Genomic DNA, 17,831 nt, shown 5'->3' with positions numbered 1-17,831 from the left:
TTTAGTCCTCTCTTGTTATACCGTGTTGTTCTCTGAAAAAACAGCCTCAGGTTGACACTTCCCTTGTCCTTTGCATCTGTTTCTGCATCTCCCTCCTGTACTTGTCAATCTTTCTCCTTTTGCTTTGTCAGTCAGATTGGAATGTCCCTCTGCAAACCAAATGAAACAATCTCCTGACCTCTTTCCTCTTCAGCTGCTCTGGGTAATTCTGCTTTTGCACTCATTTAAAAGCTGCTGGAAGGCTTGCAGAGTCGTTGACATGATCAGTTTCTTATTTTCATGTGTGGCTGCAGCAACTGTGAAGCAAGGAAAGTAGCTCTGATTAATGTGAATAGTTGCTGCTATCAATTTGGAGAGTGCACGTGATAAGTGGCACCAATGTCCATTTCAGTCACAGATTAGCAACCAACAAAATATAATGCAGTTTTTCCTATATTCTGGCACATTTACTACTGAGCAAATCTTGTAATTCACTCCAAAGTCTGAACCTCATATAAGACCAAAACTCAGAACAGGAGCAGAACACATCATGGCATATGCACATTTTAAAAATAATTGAACATTTCCCGGGTAGAAGGAAGAATACAGAGTAGAATTCCTAGAGTAGAACACCTAAGGTATGACGTGAACCCCTATGTAGAATAGCATTTAGATATAACATGGTGACTTACGATCCTCACTCCTTATAATAGGCAGACTCTGCTGGCACTGAACACTACATGAGCTTGAGCAAAGGAAGATAGGGTTCATCCAGGAAGTGAACTCACTCATGATTCTGTATGCCCTGTGCATGGGCATGCATACATGTATATGAAAACAATGCTAAACGAAAGTCCTAGGGACTGACAGATGCTAAGATTTTAGTCACATCCATTTTATATCTAGAAGAAGAAGTTGAGAATTATGCTCATAGGGAAATACCTAGTAATAGAAAATAACCTCATATTTACCTAAGGACAAACTTTTGAAAGCAAGGAAATTCATAATTGAGATTCCATTGTTCCATATCTATGTTCACTTTGGCATCATAAATTAACAATTTAAATCACTGGGTATGCATGAAGAACTAATATTTTGCAGGCAAGCTGTCTGCCGTCTCTGTGGCAAATAAGAAATGTTCTCATTTGTTTTGGCGAAATAGTTCTGTGGGGTCTATTGCCTGCATGAATAGATTAGATTAGACAAAAGTGTGCCTATGGAGAGTGGGATCTTGGATACTCTTAGAGACTGAATATGGAAGGTACAAATGGCATTTCCAGTCCACAGTTCATCACTTCCAACCATCAGTTATAGGACAGGCAATGGAAGGCTTCTCATTTCAGGTCTTCCAACTGCCACGGGCGTAATATTCATCAAACAAGGCAGTTTTGATACATCCTAAAGGAACTGTAAAAAGCACAAACAGTATTTTTTCTTTATGCATAACAGTTCACCTGCAAAAATTTGTTTCTGTGCTGTTAGTTGTTTGTACAAGCAGGCTTAAAGCTGAGAGAAGCATTTTCTTCTTCAGCACACAAGCAACCTATGTGCTTGCATCCATCCTGTCCACATGATGTCATATCCCTAAAATCAACGATTCTATTCTGATCACTAGCAGACAAACCATAATTTATAAGGCCTCTGGTTTTCAGATTCCAAGTAAACCTCAGAGGTTCAGTTTTTCCTCCTTTCTTCTTGGCCTGTTTTTACAGTATCTTCAGGGGCAATTTTCCCCCTCGCTTGCTTTGGAGCATGCTGAATTTCTTTGCATTTAAAAATCTTCTCCTTTCTCTGGACAGGTTGAAAGCAGATTCTTCTCAATGTGTAGGGAGGCTCTGCTTCAGGTGAACAGGCTGCCTCAATGTTTGTTATGGTTTCTAAGGCTGCAGCACACACAGAGTCTACAGGGTCAAACCTGAGATCACCAAGAGCTGAAAACATAATGGATTCAAGTCAATGTACAGTACCAATAAGATTATTTTCCTCTGGGCATCATTATCTTATGCCTTTTCCTGGGCACCTTTTATATCCCCAGGAACAGAAGTCCAAAAAGTATATTTTCTAATGTACTTTATGTGCCAGGACAAAGACTTAGCTTTCTGCCCTACCCGTCACAAAGAATACAATCACCACAATCAATGTCATAGATGAGGAACAATTAAGTTCCATTCCACAAGTCCTCAATTCTCATCTATACATGGATTTTAAAGGGTTGTAACTAGGTGTATTGGGATGAAATTAAGGGTATAAAGATGTAAGCCAGATATGAAAAATATGTAAATAGTGACATTTTAAAGATTATTAAATAGGCTCTGTTGCAGAGAAGGGCTGGAGATACTATTGCTATTACACAACTCAGTGAAAGAACAATCCTGCATTCTGATCACGAAATAAAGTCTCTCTTCTCCACTTCTAATGTATTTTATAAACCTCATTTGAACTGACTCTTCAATTTAAATAGACATAAAGACTGCTCAGTTCTGGGGACTGGAAATGGTCTATGGAGTCTTTCATCTGTAAATCTCTGGTTCAGATTCAACCTGGACCCAACATTTCTGAAAGGCTTTTCTATTGGATAACTAGGTGAAATGAGTTAGGCATATAAAACCTGTCATACTGGAAAAAGAGTAATGGGCCATCTAGTTCAGTATCCTGTTTTGGCAGTGGCTGGTATGTGATGCTTCAGAGAAAAGCAAAATAAAAAACTCAGTAGGCCTTTACGTAAGTGTGCAATAGCATATCCTAAAAGAAATAATATTCTGAGTCTGATTCTAATCGTACTTACACTCAACTTTGGCTATACCGTGGTACCCTTGCTTGGCAAAGGGGCACAAAGGTGGCTTAACTGGTTTCCTGAACACTTCCCCAAGTGAAGGACAAATTCCCAGATGACAGAGAATCAGTGCACTGATACGATGCTATGGCCACATCTCAGCAAAGGGGCACAAGAAAAGGAAATGTTACATGATTGACATCACATGAGACCACGTTCGGGATGGGGGGAATGAATCCAGTTCAGACTGGCCCTGAAACAGGGAACATCAGAAATAGTCTAACCCACTCTCCAGTCCTGTGCCAATTACAAATCAACTAGACTAGAGGATCTTGCTCATTGACTTTAACAGACTTTCGCCTAGCATATGTGAAAACAAAATTAGGTCCCTTTTAGTTATATAAAAGTTTTCATCCTGAAGGATTCAAAAGAACTTTATGAACTTAACTTAATACTCAGCTCTTCCAAGATTATTTCATCCACTTGATGTATCAGCTATTAACACTACACACAATTTGGGATCTTTACCTTACTGCAACTCCACAGAGGATTCAGATAGACAGAAAGAAGTTGTTCCCATTGAAATCTGGCCAGGACACCGGAGTTAAAATAACCCTGTTATCTGAGCAGCCTACTTACTGTTTGACTGGTATGTCTACTGAAGATTTAAGTTTTCACTGATGAGTTCATAATGATATCTATGTTTATTTTCTGAGAGGTTCTGGCCAATTCAGAACCCTTCATTGTGAGCACTTTACCTTTTCTGAATTTCCTCCCACATTACACTGCCCAATGTTCTAGTCTTATAAAAAGAAATTCCTGGTAGTGCTTCCTGGTCTTCATTAACCCAAAGAACTGGGTCACCAGAAAGCTTCAGCATATCACTATTCATCCCTTCTGCTAGGTGGGTAGTAAATAAAATGAAAATAGGCCCCAATACTGATCTTTGTCTGACCCCAGCTTGCTTTTCATATTGCTTCCTCTTCTATAAATATATGTTAAAAATTTACTTCCCACTATCAAAATCTTTAGGGAAGCTTAAGCAGGTTTATTTAGTTATTTCCCTTTTATCCACTATTTTATTAACACTTTCAAGCAATTCTACCATTTTAGATGGGTATCATTTACCCTTACACATGTTATATTATATTACCTGTATATCACTACTCTAAGTGCTTTATAAATGTAACAATTTTCTGATAATTTTTTCCTGGCACTGAAGTAAACAGCAACTGTCAATACATAGAATTTTCCTTAGCACTTTTTTAAGAAAAACTGGCAAAAGTTGGCCCTCCTCCACAAGTCTTTCGAACGATATATTACATACTTTGGTTGAAGTCTTGCATGAAGGTGATCTGTTTTGGTGATTTATTGTAAAAAAATAGGAATTATTTATAATAAAAATATTACAGTTTTGATCCACTATCTTAGTGAGCATATTGCAAATACTAGTAAGCAGAAATCTGCACCCTTTCTAGAAAGTCTCAACACATACTCCAAAGAGAGCAGGCCATGGAGATCATACTCTTTCCTCATCCCTAGGGGCTGTCCATCTCAGGCTGAGACATATTGATGAGGTAATAAAAAGTAACGTACTATTACTATCTATCCTAAGTCTTTTTCAGTAGACTAATAAGAATATTTCAAATATCTGGGGCATCCAAGGGTGATTTGGCATTTTTCATCAACACTAATTAATTGCAAAATGTATTAAATGCCTCTTCTGCTCTTACAGAAAAGCTGGCAGAAGGCTAAGGGATAAGAGAAAAGTCTAAGTAAGACTTTCAATTCAGAGTCCCCTCTAGAAGAGGGAGATTGAGCCTCAGAAAGCAACTAAAAAGCTTTTAAAACTTTTAGATAACATGGGGCTGTTCCCCTTTATGGCATTTCCCTGCTTCTTTATTCACCTAGCAACATGACCCTTGCTAAAGCCATGAACCAACTGATCTTTCTCCATTCACAAAGGCTTGCTTTGGGGATCAAAGGTGCAAGCACCACATAGGAGTTAATGCTGCTTGGATATTTCATGCAGCATTGCCAGAAGAATTGCTGTTTTTTCTAGCCAGGCCTCTTCTCAGACTCAATACACTTCTTTCTGACCCACAAGCACAATGCAACACATTTGTAGCACAGTCACTTACACAGAAATAAGTAAGAAAGAGGAGCCTGTAACTCTGTTACTCCTCCATTTCCATAACTGTTTCTGCCTTTATCCCTTGGAAATGAAGAGGCACATTACACCTAGAGTCAGGACATTTAACTGGACATTTCAATGTTTTACCATTGACTTAAACAGAGCTAATTTTTCCTCTATGATTCTCATGATCTCACCATGTTGCACATATTGCATAATGTTAGATATACATTTAACTAGCAGTAGAAGTACATATAGCATTGAGACTTCACAAACGTTTTTTTTTGGTGTCCATAATCCCTGGTATCAGGACTGCTTTCTAGAATATGCTGAAATGTGCTTTCATAGGAACATAGGGCAGTAGGGCTGGAAGGGACAAGACCATCTAATCCAGCCAAAGACAGGTCCAGAGGGGGTGCATTGGTGCAGACACCCCTTCCCCTCCGCTTTCAGTTGACTAGACTGTGGGAGCAGCAGCCAGGTACTTTTTTAAGTCCCTGAATTGGGTAAAAATTCCCTTCTCCCTCCCCTCTGTGCTCAGCAGTACCTCCCTTCCCCTCTCCTCCACTTCCCTCCCCCTTCACGTTCTACATCACCTCTGACTTCTCCTCCCCCTCCTCTCCCTGCTGCCATTGTCTCCAGTTGCCCTGGGGGCACTGGTAGAAGGAGGCTCCAGAGCTGCTTCTGCTTGCTCTTGCTGGGCTCTTCAGGGAACCAGACACAGCTGGGAAGAAAGGCAACACCAAGTAGCTCCCTTTTCCCTTCCCGATCCCATGGCCACCACTGTCTCTGGCCAACCATGGCTCTACGTGCAGCCGAGATGGAGCAACTCTGGAGCTTCCCCCCACCCCTGGGTCAACTGGGGACAGTGGCAGCAGATGGCAGGGAATGGGACCTGCTGCTCTACAGGGAAGGGAAGGGAAGGGAAGGGAAGGGAAGGGAAGGGAAGGGAAGGGAAGGGAAGGGAAGCTTGTTAGTCAATTGAGGGACTTAAGTCCCTGGCTGTTGTTTCTGTGGTGTGGTCTGCCTGCCCTGGGGTAGAGGGGTGTCTGGGAGTAGGGGTGCTGCCATCTCCACAGTGCTGGTTGTTGCTTCTGTATTCCCCTTGACAAAGTCCTAGATCTGTCTCTGCTCAAAGTAGGATTATCCCTGATTATCCTAGCTAAGTGTCTGTCCAGCTTGTTTTTGAAAATTTCCCGGGATGGTGATTCCACAACTTTCCTAGGCAGCTTGACTATCCTCACGGTCAAAAAGTTCCTCCTGCTCCCCAACCTAAATTTCCTCTTCTGCAGTTTAAGGTCATTGCTCCTATTCTTGTCATCAATTCATGACACCTATTCTTTATTTTCTGTGAAAAAGTAATCATAGAAAATTAGCGTTGGAATGGACCTCAGGAGGTCATCTAGTCCAACCCCCTGCTCAAAGCAGGACCAACCCCAATTAGATCATTCCAGCTAGAGCTTTGTGAAGTCAGGCCTTAAAAACCACCAAGGATGAAGATTCCACCATCTCACTAGGTAGTCTGGTCCAATGCTTTACCGCCCTTCTAGTGAGAAAGTTTTTCCTAATATCTAACCTAAACTTCCCTAGACTTGAAACTGTTGCTCCTTGTTCTGTCATCTGCCACCACTGAGAGCAATATAGCTCCATCCTCTTTATAACCGCCCTTCAGGTAGGGTGGCCATCATAGAAGACATTCCTGTTTTCTGCTACTCTGTCCTCTATTGATATGAAACCTGACACCTTTATGTCCTCTATTTTCAAGAGAAAAATAGAGGACATAAAGGTGTCAGTTTTCATATCAATAGAGGACAGAGGACAACCAGACTGTCCTCTATGATGGCCACCCTACCTTCAGGTAGTTAAAGGCTGCTATCAAATACCGCCCCCCAGTCTTCTCTTCTGCAAACTAAATAAGCCCGGTTCCCTCAGCCTCGCCTCATAAGTAATGTGTGCCAGCTCCCTAACCATTTTCACTGTCCTCTGCTGGACTCTCTCCAACTTGTTCACATCCTTTCTGTAGTGGAAGGCCCAAAACTGGACACAGTATTCCACATGTGGCCTCACCAGTGCCAAATAGAGGGAAATAATTATTTCCCTTGATCTGCTGGCAACAGTCCTATTAATTCAGCCCAGGATGCCAATAGCCTTCTTCATAGAAAGGGCACACTGTTGATTTGTATTCAGCTTATTGTCCACTGTAACACCCAGGCCCTTTTCTTCAGAGCTGCTGCTTAGCCAGCCTGTACGTGCATGGGATTCTTCTGTCCTAAGTGCAGGACTTTGCACATGTCCTTGCTGAGCCTCATGAGATTTCTTTTGGCCCAATCCTCCAATTTGTTGAGGTCACTCTAAAACCAAGCCTTAGCCTCTGGTGCATCTACTATTCCACCTAGCTTGGTGTCACCCACAAACTTGCTGAGGGTGCACTCCATCCCATCTTCCAGATGGTTAATAAACATATTGAACAAATATTCTCTTTGAACTAAGGTCTCTTAAATATTTTTGGGAATATTTAGAGACTCAGGAAACTACAAGCCAATCAATTTGACCTCAATCTCTGGGAAGATTTTGGAAAAAATTATCAAAGAAACCATTCTTGACAGGCTAACAGAAGGCAACATTCTGAGGGATAGCCAGCACAGGTTTGTTGTGGGTAGGTCTTACCTGACCAACCTCATTTCCTTCTATGACCAGGTGCTGTATCACCTGGACAAAAAGGAAGAGGTTGATATCATATATTTGGGCTTTAAAAAAGCCTTTGACCCAGTGTCCCATGATGTCCTCATGGACAAATTGGGCAACTGTGGCCTCGACTACTCCACTGTCTAATTGCTGGGGAACTGGCTCTGAGGTTGGAACCAGAGAGTAGTAGTTGATGGAACCAAATCAACATGGCACTCAGTGACTAGTGGTGTCCCCCAAGACTCCATTCTCAGACATGTACTCTTTAATGTCTTCAGAAATGATCTGGACACTGGTGTCAGAAGCAGACTGGCTAAGTTCGCTGATGACACCAAACTTTGGGGAAGAGTTTCCACATTTGAGGATAGGCTGGTGATCCAGGCCAGTCTCCATAGGCTTGCAAGGTGGGCGGATGAAAACCTGATGGCATTCAACACAGAGAAATGCAAGGTGCTCCACCTTGGGGAAAAAACCTGCAACATGCTTATAGCAGTGCTACACTCACTAGCACCATGACCGAAAGAGACTTGGGGGTCACAACTGACCACAAGATGAACATGAGCCACCAATGTGATACTGCAGCTAGCAAAGTGAACAAAACTCTAGCTTGCATTTACCAATGCATCTCAAGCAAGACCCAGGATGTCATCCTCCCACTGTACTCGGCCTTGGTGAGGCTGCAGCTGGAGTACTGCATCCAATTCTGGGCTCCACAATTTAGGAAGAAAGTGGAGAAGCTTGAAAGAGTCCAGAGGAGAGCCACGTGCATGATCAGAGGGCAAGAGTACAGGCCTTATGAAGAGAGGCTGTGAGCTATGGGACTCTTCAGCCTGGAGAAGTGCAAGTTCAGGGGTGACTTGGTGGCAGCCTACAAGTACATAAGGGGTGTGCATCAGGATCTGGGAGAACGCCTGTTCACCAGAGCACCCCAAGGGATGACAAGGTCCAATGGTCACAAACTCCTGCAAGGCCATTTTAGGCTAGACATAAGGAAAAACTTCCTTGCTGCCTGAGCCCCCAAGGCCTAGAACAGACTACCCCCCAGAGGTGGTGCAAGCACCTACTCTGGACACTTTTAAGAAACATTTGGATGCTCATCTTGCTGGGATCCTTTGCCCCTAGCTGACTTCCTGCCCCTTGGGCAGGGGACTGGATCCCATGATCCTACGAGTTCCTTTCCAGCCCTAAGGTCTATGAAATCTATAAGAATAAGCAATCACAGGAAAGCTCACACTGCAAGTGTTTGCATGGGTAGCTTGAAATATTTGATGTCCTCTCATCAGTTTACAGACATTTCAGTCTTCCACTCAGGAAGCAAAAACAGCACCATACAATTTAATTGAGTAATCATACATGACAAATACCAAATAATCAAGCCACTCCTTGCTTTTCCTTCCAACAAACAAACTCAGTAGATCAAAGAGAACCCATAGGCCAGGGGCGGACAATTACATTGAGCAGAAGGCTGCTTACTGAGTTTTGACAAGCCATCGAGGGCTGCATGACAGGCAGCCAGGGGCAGATAGATATTAATTTTTAAATTTTTTAGGGGTCCCATGGGCCGGACAGAATGGCTTGACGGGCCATATCTGGCCCGCAGACCGCATTTTGCCCATCCCTGCCATAGGCTGAATCATGTTTCCAAAAAGAGATCTTCAACCAGTTGTTGATTAATGAAAAAAATTGAACATAATCTAAGCCTGTTCATGAGCAATTTTCAAAGAATAGGAAACACAACATTTATTTATTGGTATTTAAGCTATTCAATACCAATACTGTAGTATATTTTGCTCAGCAATAGTTGTAAGTGAATACAGGTGTAACAAATAGTTTAAAAGGATTTCTCTCTCTCTTTCTTCCTTCTTCCCACTCCTCTCTCTCCTCCCACCTCCCCGGCCTAGTGTTTTAACTACATATGTTTTTATTTTAGAATTTATCCTACTCTGCCCATTTCTATACAATCCTCTATGAACAAAGTACATAGGAGTGGAGGTGGAAGAGGACCTTTAATAAATATCTATGCAGACATACTACAGACTGCAAATGTTCCTGAATAACAAGCAATTCCTTACCATTGAGCATTAGCATCACATCATCGTGGTCCACTTCAATTAAATTCATGTTCTTTACTGTGTATGCTGATGTGCAATAAAAACAAAAAACAGGTACTTTACTAAACTTCTAAGATTTCATTATTTTATCAAATGAAGAAGACAGCAAGATAGATCCTCAGGAAATCTGACAGATCTCCACAATTCCAGGTTTCCCAAGAAGCTCCTAAGGAACTAGTATCTCCACAGGCCAGATCTGCAGCTAGGGCAGGGGTGAGCAATTATTTCAGGCGGAGGGACACTTACTGAGTTTTGGCAAGCCATTGAGGGCCACATGACAGCTAGCTAGGGGCAGATTAATATTAATTTTCTAAAATGTTTAGGGGCCCTGTGGGCTGGATAGAATGGCCTGGAGGGCCGCATCTGGCACACGGGTCACATTTTGCCCACCCCTGAGCTAGGGGAAAATAACTTCTGTGAAGCTATGCCCATTTATACCTGATGAGAGTCTAGTCTACACATGGATTCCTATAGGATCATCCACAAAAGAGAAAAGGTATGGGGAGTGACATAGGAGAAAGAAAACAGAGGGATTCTCTTGGGTCAGCAGGGGACAAGAACTTCCATAAATCAGGGGTGTCAAAAACCTAAATTTGGCCTACAAAGCCTTGTCATCCAGCCTGTGGTCTTGGAATAGACCCATATGCCACATGAAGTGCATGCTGCATTGGCCCTAGATGCTGCACACAGTGCACTGAGCCATTCTGGGGTATGAGGGGCATGCAGTGCTCACATCAGACCAGCCCCACCTACTGAATCTGGTAAACAGCACTGGTTTGCAGTTCCAATCCAGCCCATGGACTGGCCCCACACCATTATCTAGTCCATGAGGCCTGATGACTGTTGACACCCCTTCCCTAGACAGAGACTGTGTAGGGGTTAGTTTAGGATAGCATTTACTTTTTTTTGTGTGCAGACCCTAGGTCTGACTCAAGTTTATTAACTTAAGCACCAAGGGGGCAATTCTGTCAGCTAGGGATATCACTGCTGAAACACAGCAAAAAAATGGTGGTGGGGGAATTTGTTATGAAATCTAAACATATTTCATTTTGTTTACCTATAAATCTGACTGCTGCCTCTCGTAAAAGGTGCTGTGGGCTTTTTAGGTATGCCAAGCTCTTGAGTAAGATGTCCCCCACCATTTTCCTGCACTTCTTCACCTAGAATACATGAAAGATGCATCTTAAAAGCTCTCCTCACTTTGGCCACCACTGTTTCTAGATCCAAGGACACTATTAAACACCTTCGATTTAAACATGAGAAGTGTCCACTGTCCATCTATGTTCAAGAGTACATAGCTGTAGCATTAAATGATCCTTTCAAGACTGGGTCTCTGACATTACTGATATGGATTTGTCCTAACCAGGAAGGTACTGATGCCACATTTGTGCCTACAAGTTGTGCTGGTATGCTTATAAAATGCTACTACTGGTAGCAATTATTCAACTGGTTGGGCTTTCTCCTTCATAGAAAACCTCTCATTCTTCTGCATGGAGTGAAGGAACCTCTCCCAAGCAGCGTTACTGCTGGAGGAAAGAGTAAGAAAAAGAAAATGAAATAGGGCTTCTGTGGTGATATCAGACTCAAGTGTTCTATTAATGAGCCTAAAATGAAAGGGGCAGGATCATTACACTACGCCTCTGAGCTTCTCCAAAGCCCAGAAGCGGGCAAAGCACTAGATCAACCCCAGCAGCATTGAAAACTGGGAGTCTGCTTACAAGGTACTTGCACATCTCTTGCAGGACCTGAAGATGGTCACTCAGGGTCAAGTGTCTGAATAAGTTCCTGAGCTGGGTCCATCCCATGGCCAGCGCACACTCTGCCAAAGTGTCTCCACAAGCCTACAAGATTAGGATAGGGGAAAAGCTGAAAGTGCAAGAGCAGATGGCAGATGATATTAACAAACTCATAACAATGTAGTAAAGAAACTAATGTCAAAGGTCTTGAGGATTCCCAGGATAAGGGAAGCAAGGATAGGAAGATGTCAAGTATTTCAGGCTCTTCCCACTGGTACATGGGGAATGATTCGCCTGGCTGGAGTCCCTGAAGATTCCTTACCCAGCTTCCTTAGTTCCAGGAGGCTCACCTTGAGCACCTCAGGTTTATTCTCCTGCATGACCAGCATCAGTGGCACCAGGGCACAATAAATTTCATAATGGACAGCAGGCCCAGGCTTAAATTTGTTCACCTGTTTCAGCATTTTGCCAAGGGCAATGATGACTGTGATGCGCACCTTTTCGCTCTCCTGTGCATGAAACAAAGAAGATAAGGGAACTTCTCAGTGAAACACTTCTTCAGTACTGACTGTAATCATCCCAAACATACAAGTGACAGTATCTAACATACCATATGAGGAGTGCTGATTCATGTAAACTGTGGATGTATAAAAAGGCAAGAAAAGAGCATTACGCATGCTTAATCAGTAGTACTGCAGTTGCTGCGCTGCCACTGTGTGCTGTATTTGCCCCATAAATAGAAAATTTTAGTTTCCAAGGCTGTCAGCCTGATACTTGTCATTACCAGTTAATTTACACACCACCCTGCAGCTGTTTTACTGCAATTATAAGCTATCCGAGGGGAAATGGAGAAGGCCAGAAAATGGAAGGGAGAAAGTAGATTCCTCAGAACAGTACAATCACCTTCTTGCAATCTGCTGCTTGCCTTCTGGTGAGTTTTTCAATGTGCATCCTACCTAAATCAGCTGATAAGGCTGTGCAGCAGTGCTGAGGACACTACTATGACTCAAGCTCAGGGCAGAATTTGCTACAATTCTCCGTTCTCATGAATGCACAAATAGCCCTCCCTTGCCATCTTGGTGTAGCATAATGCTGTGTCTAAAGAAGTCAAAGCAATGGAAGAATAGAGTCAGGGAAGAAGAGGTGAAGGTAATCTTTGGCCTCCTTTTCTCTTTTATTTTATCAGGGAGCAAAAGAAGTATTATTCATCATGCTGAGCTAGGGAGAAAGTCCTGTCAAAATGGCGGCATGCTTCTGAGCATACAGTAACCAAGGGTATTTATACACATGCTCCAGTAATGGGAGGAGTGCAGGGGGGACACTTTAATTAGAGCAGCTTTGAGAGCTGATCTAATTAAAGTGCCTGCAGTATCTTGGGTATCAGCCTCCCTGTGCTGAAAAATGGTGGTGGGGGCACTTTAACTAAAGCTTGTTGAACAAAAGAGCTTTAGTTAAAATGCCCTCATCACCATTTTTCAGTGGGCCATTTTTCAGTCCTGTCAAGTCTTTCTCTTTCTCTCCTCCTCCTTGCCTCCCAAAGGTTACCTTGAACATGCTGGGTCCATAAAGAGAAAAGCAGTGAATGAACAATGGGAGAGAAGTGCAAGTAGTAAAAGACAATGTATGCTGATGTTCTGGAAAGATTTTGCTAACACAGAGGTCTTTTGGGACCCTGAGATTTCCAAGGGAAAGGGAAGGTTATTATTATTAATATTATTATATTTATTATTTTATTATATTATATAATAATATTATAATTATTATTATTATGGATGAGACTGAAGAAAGCCCTGAAGAAGCAACCCTCCATTGATGCATCACATATGAAGATGACTTAATTCCAGTTCCAATGGGTAGGGTTTTCACAATTACTGCCCTGCTGTTTGTTGAGGGTTTGCTCTCTCAAAGGCTTCTAGGCACAATAATGCTCTGTGAAAGTGAGCATCAACAGGGCTTGGAAGGAGGGAACAGTATAGACCTGATTTCGCTATGGGAATTACACAAGTACTAACGGCTCTGTGCCTTCAGCCACTCCATTCATAGTGTGCTCTGGGGCTACCTCACTCCTCTGTACAATATTTGCACACACATGTAGCTCACTCAGAGCATCACCTTACATCAGTGATTGGTTGCCAAAGTGACTTCCCGATTTGGCAAAATGCAGCTTTGGCCTCTTCCCCTTCCATATAGTAGATGATATTTCGTAGGGCTTTCAAAGCTTGCTCTGCAATCCTCTCATCTTTTTCTTTCAGGAACTCTTGAAGGGCTGGAAGGTGGCTTCTGAGATGTGTTGCCTGCACAACAGCAACAGCTCTTTAACATAAGCACTACTGGAGCTGATAAGATAGCATTAGTCAGGCCAAAATATGATTAATTTAATTTTTTTAAATGAATGAATAATTTGTAAATTATTTCTGATTTTTTGCAAAGGCATTTACTCTCCGTTTGCTGTTATTCCTTGGATTGTCTGTATAAATGCTTTTCAGACTTTTGGCAGTTTATCTAAAGGAGGTTAACAAATCAAGAGTGGCAAATATCATGAGTAAGAAACATCTAGGCTATATGTGGGGAAGCTTAATGATATTTATATTTCTGTACTGACAGTCAAATTCACAAATAGTTATATGTAACACCATAAATACCAGTTAATCTAATTAGAGATGTCACAAGTAAATTTATGAATAGACTTTTTCATCTCATTTTCTTTAATAATTACCAGGGACAGAACAATTTGCTACATAATATATTATCTTAGAACAATGTTTATATTAAACCTGGAATGCTATTACAATATCACCACAGCAATAGCAAAGAATCACCTGGTTTTAACTAATATCTGATGTGTGTTTTATGATCAGAAGATATGTTTTTCTTCTGCCTCAGGCTGTATTGAAGCTTCTCTAAGTTCTTCTCCCTGAGCAATCATCAAATCTACTTCAGTTTTAATCTGTTTCAGTGCCACCAGTATCAGCACCTTAGTTCTCAAGTCAGTTGTTGGCATTTAATTCTATGTTGTTATAATTTCTATCTGGGTTTCTATCATAATCGAATAAACTGTCTCTCACCTTCCCTGGGTGGAGAGCTAAATTACTAATTCCTCTGAGTCCCAGCAGCTTGATGATAGGATTTGTCTCTTGGGTCCATTTTTTCAGTGGGGCTAAAATGTCGAGTTCTTGACTCTGGGCCACAGAACGGTGCCAGAGAAGCTACAAGAAAAACAAAACAAAGACATCAGCAGTTAATAACAGCCTTTCTCATTTTATTCTCTGGACATATATAATCGCAACTAAATTTCCTTTTTATGGGAAATAAACTCTTGCAGGTATAGAAAGTCCATACCTCCCACAGAGATTTAAAGCAGCCAGTTTGAACTCTGGCTTAAACATTTGGTTCTGAGATTAGATTCATGCTGACACTTAAAAGAAAATCTTGCCTAGTGAAATGGAAATAGTGGTGATTCTCACTGTTTCAGGTGTCATTTAATAGAAATGGCTCTTGGTAACTGGAAAATGAAAACTGCAGGTGAAATTTAATATGACCTTGGTGAAACAGAATCCTCTTCATGCCCATAATCCTTGCTGTTGAATCCTTCTACAGCTTTTACCCCCTTCACCTTTGGTATAAGCATGAAGTCAGTGAAAAGAGTTTTACCTGTGCATAGAAGGCCCTGGACATAACCTTATCATGCTCATTTTCACTGTTGAGTAGTGGGATCAGTTTTTTAAAAATTCTATGCAGCTGAAGGGGTCTGAAATGCTTCACCATGGCACTGCAACAGGACATATGCAAATCCATAAGTTAACAAGGGGAAAATGAGCTGTACCGCAAGTCTCTGGGGAAAGGACCCCAATCTAGGAAGAACTTCATGCCAGATGATAACATAGATTTTGTTGCTTACCTTGTGATCTCTATTATTCCACAGTAGTAGTCACAGGGACTGGAGAGTAGGTCCCAGCCTCTGTGTTCCTCCATATAGACCAACACCTCAAAATAACCAGCACCTGAGAGCAAGGTCTTCATAGCCTCCAGGGCACAGCTAGATTCAAAATAAATCTAGCATTACTGGGCATGTCTACACGAGATACTTAATGTGCAGGAAACTAATTCTACTGTGCATTAACATGTCACAGCAAGAGCTGTGCTAATGCACTAATGCATAGTAGAATTAGTCTACTGCTCATTGAACATTGCAAAAGACCGGGCACCATTATTACTGCACAGTAGCACCAGCTACTGCGCACTTAGTTAGTACCTCATATTAGAGGTACTAAACTTAATGTGCAGCAGTAATGGTGCATTAATGAATGTGTAGACACACCCACTGAGTGACATCAGTCTGCTTCTAGTAACTATGCAAGGCAATAGAAACCCAAAGTCTCAAATAATCCACATAATTTACTGCAATCTTCAGCATCCTGTGGAGTAGTAACACAAGGGGAATGCAGAGATCAGAAGTAGGAAGAGGAACTTGTTTACCAAAACCAGGTAGAAATATAAAAGTAATGAGAAAGGGACTATGTGAGAAATAGTTCTTATCGTCACTGCTCATGTGTCTCATTTAGTTTCTGTATATATCCATTTTTTCCATTCTTTTTAAATGGATACAAACCTTGTACTCTTTTGAGCAAGTGCTGATGTCTGCATGACAACAAAGATATCATAAACTACACAGGGATTTCCCCATGCTCATTAGAACATAGATAAAGAGAACCTTGACTTTTTAGTGCTTACCTGGTAGGATCAAATGCCTTGGGCCTGTTCTCTTGGCCACACTCCTTCCTGTAGACTACCATGTTCTCTAGTGGATTCTGCTCTATGACTTTCTGGACATGACCAAGCATTGCTAATAAGAGGCGGGGATAGAGTTCTTGCACTGCATCTCTGCAACCAGGGACTGAGAGCATCTCACACAGAGCACAGGTTACCTAGAGAGAGTAAAATATAACCCTGTTACATTTCTTTTTCCAGAACGAAATACAGAGGGTGCCTAATTGCCTCTCTGAAAGGCTCATAAAGGAAGTGTATCTAGTTTTTCAGGGCCTCAGGGAAAGGTAAGGCTAGCATAACCTATAATTAGGCCTCAGTCAGAATAAGGAGTGTCTCCATTTTTCCTTCGTTCCCTACACACAGTCCTCAGTTCTACCATTCACTGTCAATGGAAAGTAGCTAACCATACTACTTACAGCAACAGCTTGAAGAGAGGTCTCATCATCAGAGATACTGCTGTTATCTTTTTGGACTGGCTTCTCCTCCAAGATTTGTATTAGCAGCTGAAGAACACAGAGAGTGGTCTCTCTTCTGGTGCCCAGGACCCTCCATAGTGCAGTTGTGTTGCTATGAATGAAGAAGTACAATAAACCAGTGGCCTGTACTTCTAACAACTTCCATTAAAGGATCTCAAAGTGCTGCAGTGACACAGCACTCATGCACGATCCTGTGGGTAAACATAATTCTATAGCTGAAGTAATCAAGGCATAGAGATTTGCAGTGACTTGCTCAAGGTCAAAGAATGGAACACCAACAGGGTTATGTAAAGGACCCAAGGCTACCGATATTTATTTCTGAGCTTGTATCACTAAATGTGCTATCTCCCTGGCAGTGTAATGCCCCCTGCCAGATACCAGAGATATTAGAACATACTGAACTTATTTCTTTAAAGAGAGAGGGGGAAACCCAAGACTAGTAAAGAAGGGTTCCTCACCAAATAAACAGAGGTAACAAAGGTTCCATGTCACCACTCTTTGTTACTGTACCATAAAATTGGTTTAGTTCCATTACTGATGATAACATCAGTTGCAGCATTTCTATACAAACATCAGCAGTTACTGCACATCAGAATTCATAATATACTGATGAATCTATTGCGATGAAAGCTAGCAAAATAATTCATATTTGATCTTTTTTTTGCTAAAATTTCAAATTTTGCCAAATGCTGGACGATTAAAAAAAAAAAAGAAAATCATACCTTTGTTTCACGTAGCTCTAATTGCAGCCTATCACAAGAGGAAGTACAAAGAAAAATGAGCATAAGACAACCTGGGGACAAAGAGACTAAAGGAACATACAGTTAGAAATCTGAGCAGTGAAGGTACTACTAGCTTTGTACCTGTCCCAGGGGAGTGAGTGGGCCAGTAGGATAGGCACCACTTTCTTGGTGTTGTTTCCAGCCAAGAAACACACTGCCCTCAACATTTCCTGCCGAGTGTTGGGCTCCTGAATGAGACAGAGGCGCTTGTAAATGCCAGTCAAAGTGTCATCCACCTGTAAGAAAAACACAGTCAAAGACTTTATCTCACAGTGGCTGTTTGAAGTTAAATGTTGGGCTTAGGGAGAAATTCTTCTGCTTCCCCATAATGGCAACAAAAGGCAAATTTTAAATCTCAGTGTCACAGTAAGAATCAGTCAGAAACAGG

General features: G+C 41.8%; 1 protein-coding gene across 1 annotated transcript in view; it reads right to left on the bottom strand.

Moving 5' to 3' along the window:
• Positions 1-207: 207 nt before the first annotated feature.
• Positions 208-17,831, bottom strand: part of LOC106739178 (maestro heat-like repeat-containing protein family member 7) — a 61,114-nt gene continuing 43,490 nt past the window's right edge. The window contains exons 18-30 of the mRNA XM_059716325.1: positions 17,525-17,679; positions 16,602-16,752; positions 16,150-16,343; positions 15,317-15,454; positions 15,070-15,187; positions 14,484-14,624; positions 13,536-13,712; positions 11,769-11,927; positions 11,401-11,523; positions 10,740-10,842; positions 9,644-9,709; positions 951-1,910; positions 208-296 (exon numbers count right to left, since the gene is read on the bottom strand). Coding sequence (XP_059572308.1) covers positions 1,654-1,910; positions 9,644-9,709; positions 10,740-10,842; positions 11,401-11,523; positions 11,769-11,927; positions 13,536-13,712; positions 14,484-14,624; positions 15,070-15,187; positions 15,317-15,454; positions 16,150-16,343; positions 16,602-16,752; positions 17,525-17,679 — 1,782 coding nt within the window. The 3' untranslated portion in view covers positions 208-296; positions 951-1,653. The remainder of the gene's footprint in view (positions 297-950; positions 1,911-9,643; positions 9,710-10,739; positions 10,843-11,400; positions 11,524-11,768; positions 11,928-13,535; positions 13,713-14,483; positions 14,625-15,069; positions 15,188-15,316; positions 15,455-16,149; positions 16,344-16,601; positions 16,753-17,524; positions 17,680-17,831) is intronic.

This window comes from Alligator mississippiensis, chromosome 1, assembly GCF_030867095.1.
Source record: "Alligator mississippiensis isolate rAllMis1 chromosome 1, rAllMis1, whole genome shotgun sequence".
NCBI lineage: Eukaryota > Metazoa > Chordata > Crocodylia > Alligatoridae > Alligator > Alligator mississippiensis.
This window is presented reverse-complemented; position numbering and strand designations above follow the sequence as displayed.